The sequence below is a fragment of the Acyrthosiphon pisum genome, chromosome A1 (genome assembly GCF_005508785.2).
Source record: "Acyrthosiphon pisum isolate AL4f chromosome A1, pea_aphid_22Mar2018_4r6ur, whole genome shotgun sequence".
NCBI lineage: Eukaryota > Metazoa > Arthropoda > Insecta > Hemiptera > Aphididae > Acyrthosiphon > Acyrthosiphon pisum.
Window position 1 is genome coordinate 142235134 of NC_042494.1, and position 10573 is coordinate 142245706.

A 10573-nucleotide genomic window follows, 5' to 3' on the forward strand; every position below is an offset into this window, starting at 1 on the left:
GTGGGCTGCGATCCCGCCTTACTGTATACATGTTTAAAGTAATATTATTAAGAATTAAATCGAGTATGTCCCAACATGTTCACTTAGTAAAAAAAAAATTTACTAGCTTAAAAAGTAGTTAAACATATAAGTATATAAGTATAAATATGGGGGTTAGATAAAGAATTGAACTTAAATAAAATTTAAGCGTTGAAAAACCAACTCCGCAAAAATAACAAACACTCATTCTTTTGTCTCAATAACCCTTCATAATAATCATGCCAATAAATCATCGGAGGATGTAACTATGTAAAATTTTTTTCTAAACGTAATCTATAGACTAGAAACTACCGGAATCCACTCATAAACGTCTTAGCTGGTAGGTACATATTCAGTTTACCCTTTCACTACCCGGAAATCCTCGCCACAGACTCAAATGAAAGTGGTGATATTTTGATTTAATTTTCTCTGACTTTTTAATTCCAAGCTAAGTATTATGAATGGGTGACTATATGCTTATTCATGCACCTCCCTTTATGTTTATCTCCCTATCATCATACATAATAATTAATATTCTTATTAGTTATTATGAAATAAGACTGCGTGAATCTGTATAGATTTTACCAATATATTCTTAATAAAATATTAACCAATCATAAAAACTTTGACCATAAAATACGCTTAATATAATGCACAAATATTCGTACGATTAATCTCTATGTAATATATTTTATATTATGTGTACACTGTATATATACACATATGTTTATAAATTATATACTGCAATTGTAATATTATTGTATGTGGTTTATATTTTATAATAAATTGCTATTTATTCATGTCTTAATCTCTGTTACGGAAGAAATTGTTCAAAAATAAAATTAATGACGTCCATCGTTACGATACGTCTGTAAGAATAAATAATGGTATAGTGGTGGAGGTTGTGGTCGTGAAATGTGGGTCACCCGCGGAGGCCGGAACAAGTTCAAGGAGGGATTGCCGGAATGAGAACCGGTTGCACTCTATAGTCTATACAGGGGCCATTTACCTTCCGTCAGTCGCATCGCAGTAACCGTCCGAGAAAAAGAAGTTCCAATATTGCTGAATTTATACATTTGTTTAAAATCACGTTAATATATTTTAACTTTAAAAATTACTGCATAGTTATCTTAGTATAATAATAATATTGTCTTTGACAACAGAAAGAAGAATATATATTTTGGAGACTTAAACGCAGGTAAGAACAATAATAATATTAATATTTAAACGCAGTAAATTTAATATAGTTTTTATCTTTTACTTTTACTATGAAACAATCATCATATTATTTTGAATTACTATTTTAAAATACCTACTCAATACATTAATAATACTATAACTCATAATGGATGAAAATAATTTTAAATATTTTGTTTAATACCTATATATGCTATATTGCTATGATACCTAGCTATCGAGACATCGAGTAGATATTATTATATTTATCTATTTAAACATAAATAATATTTCAGTTTTATGTTCTAAAAATGTGTAACATTTAGCTTAATAACAAAGTAATATACGGTATATAATAGTATATAGGTATTTATTTTATGTCGTTATTATAAGTTAGATATAACACGTTACGTCGTTACCTATACGCTATGTATATTTAATATTTGAATTATTGTTTTATTAGAAACTTTTTACATCAGTGATCTATTCTTACTAAAAATAAACTATGTACAACTCTTATACCTTATATGCATGTATAGAAATTTCGTTATAAATCTGCTTGTTTTAGTTTTACATTTATATTTAAAAAAATATAGCAAATCTGTGTTCTCAATGTGCGTATCGTAATTTCGTCGTTATAGCAGGACAATAATTTAAAATAACTGTATTTTAATTATGTATATATATATATATATTTATATCTATATATAAATTTACTACTATTATATACACCTTAATATATATTAAGCGATCAGTCTGCTGGTCAGCGTATCTCTTTAGTCCAGTACTATTCGGTCCATTAAGTAATTAAATAGTAATAAAACGGTGCACTAATAATATATATAGTAGCTATATACGCTTAACATTCGAAAAATGCAGTAGATTATTATAATACTCATGTAGGTAGTTATGTACCTATACTCATATAAAATGTAGTATTTTACGTGTATACTGTATAATATACTATAATAATACTATATAATATGATTCACTCGACGCCGTGTACATCGGTTTATGCGATGAGGTCGACGAGATGATTTCACCGAACTTTCTCCCAACAACTATGTGTCATAGGCATAAATATCGGTTCCAATTACGAAGTGAAATTTGTACAAAGAAAACATCTATCGACAAAGTCACCATCATGAATAATACCTGCAGACGTTGTGCTCGGGCATAAATACGCAGCTTTGAATAAATGTCAACTCTACTGTATTTAGGTACCTACATGTGTATTATATATAATATGTGAAACGCGCTGATAATAGTGCCTATTGTATATATTATATAGTCCAATATTCAATAGGTAGTAAGATTACCTATCATGAGTATGTATACATTCGATAGATATTATTATTATTTACTTGTTAATATAATATACATAATATATTACATAGGAAATATTAATTACGGGTTATTAGAAAATCGTACCAAAATCTAGGTCAACGAAATATATATATATATTAGTATATTATTACGAGGAAGTAAAAACAATGACGGGACAGTCTTTAAATAAGAAAAAGTATGGTAGGTATTCACTATATTCACTATTTAAATGAAAGTAACTGACCGGACTATGTGGGTTACTTGGTTATTGTTGCGTGTGCGTGACACAGGCGATGGTGGTCAAGGTTAAGCGTGGGCCACTTTTGGTCGGCAGTTGCATTCCCAAGATCTCCGACACAACACTGGTTTAATAACATCCATTTTGATGGTTTTGTAGGTTAGTACCTAATTTTCAGAATTAATGTTATGTATACATATTAATATTTAAGTGCACATTCAGTTAAAAATACAATTTTTTTTTAAATCTCAGTCGTTAGTCTTATTGTTTAAAAATTCCCTATAGTAGATAAAGAATACACGATTTAAAAGTTGTAGTAAAATGGTCGTAAAAATGATTCTGGAGATGTTATTGTAGGTAATACCTATTTCTTTTAATGTCAAGTGTTCATGTAAAATAGTAAAAACATACAAATCTAAATTTGAATATTCAATTTTAATTCTAACACGCAAATATTATTACTTTTAAATTGTACCATTTTTTTTCAATTCTATCATGATAATATTAAGCGAAAAAAGTTAAATATTTTACAACTAGTTAATAACTCCCTATGTAGTTGAAAAAATTAATATATTTATGTTTATAAATTCATAATTACCCAGTGGTGTAGCCACGATTATATGAAATGTGGGGGTGGGGGGTATAAATTAAACTAAGTATTTTACAGTTTTCGTATATAAATAATACATTTATTAGGGGAAAAAATATCAATTAAACACTCAAAACCCCCATTAGCTACGCCATTGTAATTAGGTACCTAAACTACAACAATTACACGCATAATATATATAGAACTACTTAACACATCCACTTCTAAAAATATTAGTTTTTTCAATTTTTTGTTAATCTTTAATAACTATCAAAATGTAATCCGATGAATAAGGTTAATTAAAAATGCTATATATATATAATAGTTTTAACATGAATAAACAATGAAAAAAACTGTGTTAATTAGAATTATGTTTGTTTACACTACGTGAACGGTGTGAACATCTAATCTATTATCTTGAGCGCTCAGCGTAATTGTATGCCAACATTAATATACATCTTATACATTATAATAGCTAGTGATTTCGTTCCATTACCATAAAAATTAACTCATATAAATCAAAATGTATTTATAATCCACATCTGCATGGCATACATTTTACATTATATTATAATTATTTCGTTACTATATAAGCTCATCCAATGCAGTGCGTGTGAGCATATAAAAAAGTAGATACGTCTATTTTTCCTTTTAAAACAATTGATTTGACACGTTTTTACTTTTTAGATAGGATCACCTACATATCATGTTTACTTTCTAAGCGTCTAGAGTCTAGACAGAACAAGACAATACAATTAAATATATATAATACCTACTCTAAAATATTATCGGATAAAAAAATTATATATACCTACCTACATCAATACCTATGTTTCACGGTCTAATGCTAAAACCGCGACGAAAGTATTTCTTTCTCTTATCGAAGATCGGGACATAACCACGTAAACATAATTTTGATAGGATAGGCTAACCTATATGTATACACTAAAATATAATCGATAAGTAGGTAGAAATTGGTCAAACGAAATTCCTGTGATGTCCTGACCTACACACCCATTAACCTAAGTAGATGCCGGCCGAGCGGTATTTATTGTTTAAAATTGCTTATAATGGTGATTGGTGGATCATTATTGCGATCATGTACCCGCAGGGCTATACCGATTGTGTAAAATATAGTTCGTAATATTTATTAGTAATTCGTACAAAATGTGTTTATTGTATCGTACAATTTCATAATAACAATCATGATAACTATATTAACAATTTTTTTTTTTATGGGTTGGGTAAGAATTATTTGTCTTGTCCTATTGTTGATTAACTGCGTTATTATTACCTAAATAAATACTATAGGCATAACTTTATCAACTCATTAAAATATAATAATACATTTTAAGCTAAAACTAAATACATGAAATGTAATTTATGATGTATTTAACTGAAATTAATATTATAGTGTTTCTTGGTAAAAAATAAATATATACTTACCTACGTCTAAACTAATTTACATCTAAACTAATTTAAATGCAATAATTACAATCAAATTTCCAATTAACGATAGTTATTTTATATGATCAAATTAATATTTAGCATTTTTATTACACAAAAATACTTGATTCATTACCTAGGTATATTATTCTATTAAATTTATAGTATATTACATTATTATTATTTAATATAATATATAGGTACCAAACTACCAACTGGTGATTTTTGTTACCTAACTAAAACATTTTTATTGATAGGTAGTTAGTGATAATACTTAATACATTGTAATTTGTAATTTGTTCTGTAATATTATCTATGATACTAAATTAATTAGAACTACATTTTCTTAAATGCACTATAATACACAATTCAATATTCTTCTTTAATGTATTCTTGTTGTACTTCAACCATATTATTACCTACCAGCTATAGTATATTATGATAATTTTAAATTTTAAATAAGTTATATATGTATAATATACTAATCTATATGTTATTATGTTTATATATATTTATATATTTATTTATATTTATCTATATATTTATATATAATTATTAGGAGCATATAACAATTACTGTTTTAAACTATCAAAACAAATTTTAACGGTTTTATAAATTACGACTATAATGAAATAAACAAATTGTATAGGTACGCATTGCTTATTTATCTAAACCGAATAAAACATTTTTTCAAGATAAATTACAATTTATTAACTAAGGTATGGGTGCTCACTAAGTATCAAATTATATATAGGTTATCATTATTATTAATTATTGTATCAAATCAATATTTATTACCTAGGTACGAAGATACGTTATTAATAATAATAAATTTCAATGATCAGGGTCATTGACGCTGACGAGTAAAATGCAAGGTTTTTGAACTCTAAAATAACTAATAAGACAAGACATAATATCACTATATAGATGCTAGAAGAAAGTTGCACAAATAATATACATTGAATAATTATTGTAAAACCGGTTTGCAAATATCGTTTTAGTGTTATTACTTTATTATTATATTATTACAATATAAAAAATGTATAACAACTTGCGAAAATAAAGATAACGGTTCTATTATTGTGTAATTTGTTATGATAAACGAATAAATATTACGGAACAACATAATATGATATAATTTAAACAACATTCAAATAGTAAAATAATCACATTCCACTGAATATGAAAAACAAATGTAATTACAATTTGGTCTTCATGAGTTATAATTTAAATATAAATCTGTATAATATGGTAAAAAAATTATTAACTAACAAAAGTTAAGCGCACCTATTATATATATATATTAGGTAAGATATAATATTTTGGTTCTCATTTTTGATGTTCCCGTGTTTTTGTTCTGTTAGTCCACAAACCTATATCTACCTATCTAAAAATTAAATTTTTGTTGTACAATACATACATTATATTATCCTGAAATATAAGTAATGTATAAACTAGTATAATACTATCGTATTAAAAATATTATTCTAACAATGTAATATTATTTTCACAGATCAAATTATGACCAACAAACAGGCTATAGGATGGGCCTTCCTGTGCCTGATGGGAACCACATTGATGGCACCTGCTGTATTAACTTACCCACAAGAACATCGTTCTTCTCAAACACCAAGTCAATATGAACCTCAACGTCCCGTCTATCAAGGAAATTACCCAGTGTATCAACCCGAACAAGATGCAAGAAAATTCGTCGAAAAACCGAATGCCAGCAAAAAAGTGGTGTCGTCGACTGGAGTTGTAGAAGATCGCAACGACTTGGAAGACGTGCAGACTAATTCTATTTCGGTTAGAAGACAAAAGATATGATTGTAAAAAAAAAATGAAAGAAAGAATATAAAATCATTAAAAAGTAATGTTTTACATTTTAGCAAGACGCGGCAGGTGGTTTTTCGTGGAGCAGTGTATTGGGAATGATTATGCAAATGCTGTTCAATCCAGCAAGCCAGGCCGCAGGACCAAGCAAATCAGACGTTTTGGACGGTGACCAGGTATACAAACTAGATTGATATAATATAATATGGATATTGGATAGGATTCACAACACTTTGGAATATAACATTATATTATGTATCTACAGCTATTTTAACGATTTCAAATTTCAAATTATTGTTTTTAGGCTATCGCTCCGACATCGCCCTGGGCTAATTTGTTATCTGTAGGTCTGAAAATTTTAACCGCGTTTTTGGGAGGTGGAAATGTAGCGGGAGACGGAATTGACAAAGTGGATAACTCTTCGCCAATGCAGGTAATACAAAACATGAAAATAAACACTATGTATATACACATATTATATAAAACATATATTATGATGGATGGTTCAATCTTAAAAAAAACCAAAGATATTTAAATGCGTTTATTTTATAACCGTTCAATTAAAATATTACGTCAAATACGTCTTAGCGTATAGTTTTGAACCATCTATTAAGCGCAAAAAAAAAATGTATAAATGAAATTTGGACCGGGGGTTATATAGTATATGAGAACTTTACTTCAATACGCCTTCTATAATCTGTCACTATATTAAATATTAATATTAAAATACTATTTTGTATAAATATTATAAGCTTCTGAATATAATGCATAAATTATTAGGTAAGTCGTTAAATTTATATAGTTTTAAGCAAATTATTCAAAACAACATTCCGCTCCTTAAATGATCTGAACATTATACACCAAATGTTACAATATATTATTTACTATCTTAATTTTTTAGTGGAATTAAAAAAATATGATTTGTAATTATTGTTTTTACTATGCAATCGGTATCATTTGGTAATACTTTCAGTTTTTAAAATGTATTTAAATGAAAATTAAGTTATATGTAACAATAATATTTACTTTTACAAACTTTTAAATCAACAGTAATGAATATTTGCTTATTTAAATAGGTACATCATAATATTTTATTATTTTGGCTTTTAGTGAAGAAAATCGATAAAATATACTTATCTGCTTATCTTTTCTATGTAGTTATTTTTAGATTACTTTTCCAAAATGTTACTGTTAACGTTTAATTATTACCTATAATATGTAAATAATCAAGAAATCTATGTATAATATTGATATATGTATGTATGACGTATGTATTTTATATGTATACTATGTATATATTATATCGATACATTACAACATACTTTAAATATATTCACTGATATTTAAAATTGAAATATATAATATGTGAACATTAAATTAATATTCAAAATAAAGTAATATTAAGCTTCAAGTCCCCGGTCCTTAGGATCAAAACATGCTTTTCTTCTTTTTATAAATATTTAATGAATTGGTATATGGTGGCACGGTACGTAGGGTGTATTGGCGGCGGTCTTATCTACAGTACTTGGCAGCAGGGATCCCGATCAAGTGGCCACCATGGCCAAACAAGCTGGAGAGGTAAGAAACCCACACACTGCTTTAGCTACCACCCTAACTAACATTTGATAGGCAACTGTTTTTATTAGACTTAATTTGTGATTATAATATTTCACATAAATTCGTGATGTTAACAGTTCATCAATATTGTTGTCAATCTTTTGGATGCTTTGAAGACATCATTCAGTCACAGATCTATGTCAGCTAGATCTTTGGGTAAAAAGGACACTATGTCCGACGCAGCTGTAGCCAGCTTGTCCATGTTCAAAGTAAGATATTATACATTTTAAATCTATACCTATATACTGTAGGTATATTTATTAATATTTTATTTTGAAATAATAATAATTTTGTTGGTATTAAATTAGGGATATATGAAAACCATGAATACGGCTAATGATGTTTGCGCTCAGAAGTTTGTATGCGAAGCTAACAAAGAATGTTCAGGTGAAACATCAAGTTCTAGTGCCATATATTGTCAGCTTGGAACGTAAGAAAATAATATTTATTAATACCTTTATTTTTATTTTTATCGAAAATATTATGTATGCGTTCATACATATTATGTTCTTATGTATTTGATGTAGTAATGGTTATAATCAGTTAAGTACTGGTTTATAGCTTGATCGTTTCGAAATAATAATTTTATTATAAATAATTTATAATTATAGATACGCAACAAGTTTCTTGCTACAAAGGACTGGTAATGCACCTTTCGAAGTATATTATGACGCCGGAAGACGTGGACGATCTGGAGATGACTGTCGTCAACTCTACTTGGCCTGTAACGAAGTTTAAATCCAGTTTCCACCGATCATACAAATTAAATAATAGTTTTTCCACTCAAAAATACCTTGTCTTAACAGTTCCATATTCCAATATCTAAAGCAGCTCTCCTTTGATTTCAATCCGATTAAAAACAAAGATCTCGTCTCTGAAATTGACCATTTAAACGTACACAATACAGATCCCCATTGGTTTCTTATTAAGATTATTAGGATAATCTTTTATTACATATATATATATATACTTTTTTTTTTTACCGAGTATTATACTTTATATTTATTCCTATTGTTTGTATAACAATACACTTTGTACCATAGTAGTCTGACCTATTAATTATGTATATTTTTTTTAATTATTTATACTTTATTTATTTTAATTTATTGTTTTTAATAAATTATTATAGGGATTACTTTTAAATAGAATATTTAGTGTAATTTTGTACTTCCTTATCAAATATCCTCCTTATTAGAATTAATGTATTATTATCAAATACCTACCTAAGAGATAGATTCTTACCACTCAGATTATAATAACTTACAATTTATAAATTGTACCTACTGCATATTTTACAGTTGACATTAATTTTATTGGCATCTGGATGATTATAGTTCAAACAAAAACACTATAAATATTATTGTAAAATTCCTATATAGGTAAGCAATTGGATAAGCTTGGGTAACCATTTAATATTAATCTGTAGCCTGTAGGTAGGTAAACATATATATATATATAGGTATATATATATATATATATTATACACATATACAACTGCACAAGGTAATATAAAATTATATTTTTACAGCAAGCACTTATTATTTTAAAAAAATATTAGTATTTATGGAGATTTTTTTTTTAGAAAATGGCGTGTAGGTTATTCTAAAATGTTATAAATTGCCCATATTTTATCACCCTTGGATAGTTAGGTATTAAATATGTTTGTCAGTAGGCAATTAGTCAACAAAATGTTAATAATATGAGCACGTATTTTTATTATAGTTTCAAAAACGATTAACCGTAGATACTTGTCATTTTCATTAAATGTTTATGTTAGAATTTTATATACTAGGTTATCAGTTATCACTAGGGTTCGGATTTGAAAGCAATATAATCAATAAAAAAAGCATTTAAAATGTAAAAAAAGGCATTCAATTTATATAAAAAGGCAATTCATAAATATAGGTACCTACTACTAAATAAAATAGTAAACATTATTTAAACACTTTCAAATGCACACATTTTGAGATAAATACAAATTAAAAATGAGCATGAATACTAAGCTAAATTAAGTTTATACTATTTTGTATAAATAGATTACCTTTTTCTTTAACAAGGTTTGTCCTAAGAATTAGTTAAAAACAATTTTAAAAATTAACTTCCTTGAGTTATACCAGTTAATTTAATGCAAAATAAACTAGTTGGTATTAAAAAAAAAAAATTGTCTACCACGTATTTTGATAAGCTGTCTTCAGAAAAACGGTTACGGTTTAGGCTCAAAATATTTTTATGCATCGAAAAGGATCTTTCTACGTCCACCGAATAGGTGTACGGGTAATTTTATGGCCATACCAAATACTCGATAAGACGATATCGATAAATATTGCGAA

The 10573-nt window shown here is 27.2% G+C and overlaps 1 protein-coding gene across 2 annotated transcripts; it reads left to right on the top strand.

The window, feature by feature from the left end:
* The first annotated feature begins 1018 nt into the window (after positions 1-1018).
* On the top strand, positions 1019-9391 carry LOC100158974. Of its 2 annotated transcripts, XM_001952131.5 has the most exons (8): positions 1019-1216; positions 6307-6599; positions 6683-6802; positions 6931-7059; positions 8121-8204; positions 8321-8452; positions 8552-8673; positions 8855-9391. In XM_001952131.5, the coding sequence occupies exons 2-8, from the start codon at positions 6315-6317 to the stop codon at positions 8979-8981; spliced, it is 999 nt and encodes a 332-aa protein (XP_001952166.1). In that variant the 5' UTR covers positions 1019-1216; positions 6307-6314; the 3' UTR covers positions 8982-9391. The 2 variants fall into 2 exon arrangements, with proteins under 2 accessions (XP_001952166.1, XP_008186601.1); XM_008188379.2 differs by lacking the exon at positions 8121-8204 and having other exon boundaries at positions 1033-1216.
* Positions 9392-10573: the final 1182 nt, after the last annotated feature.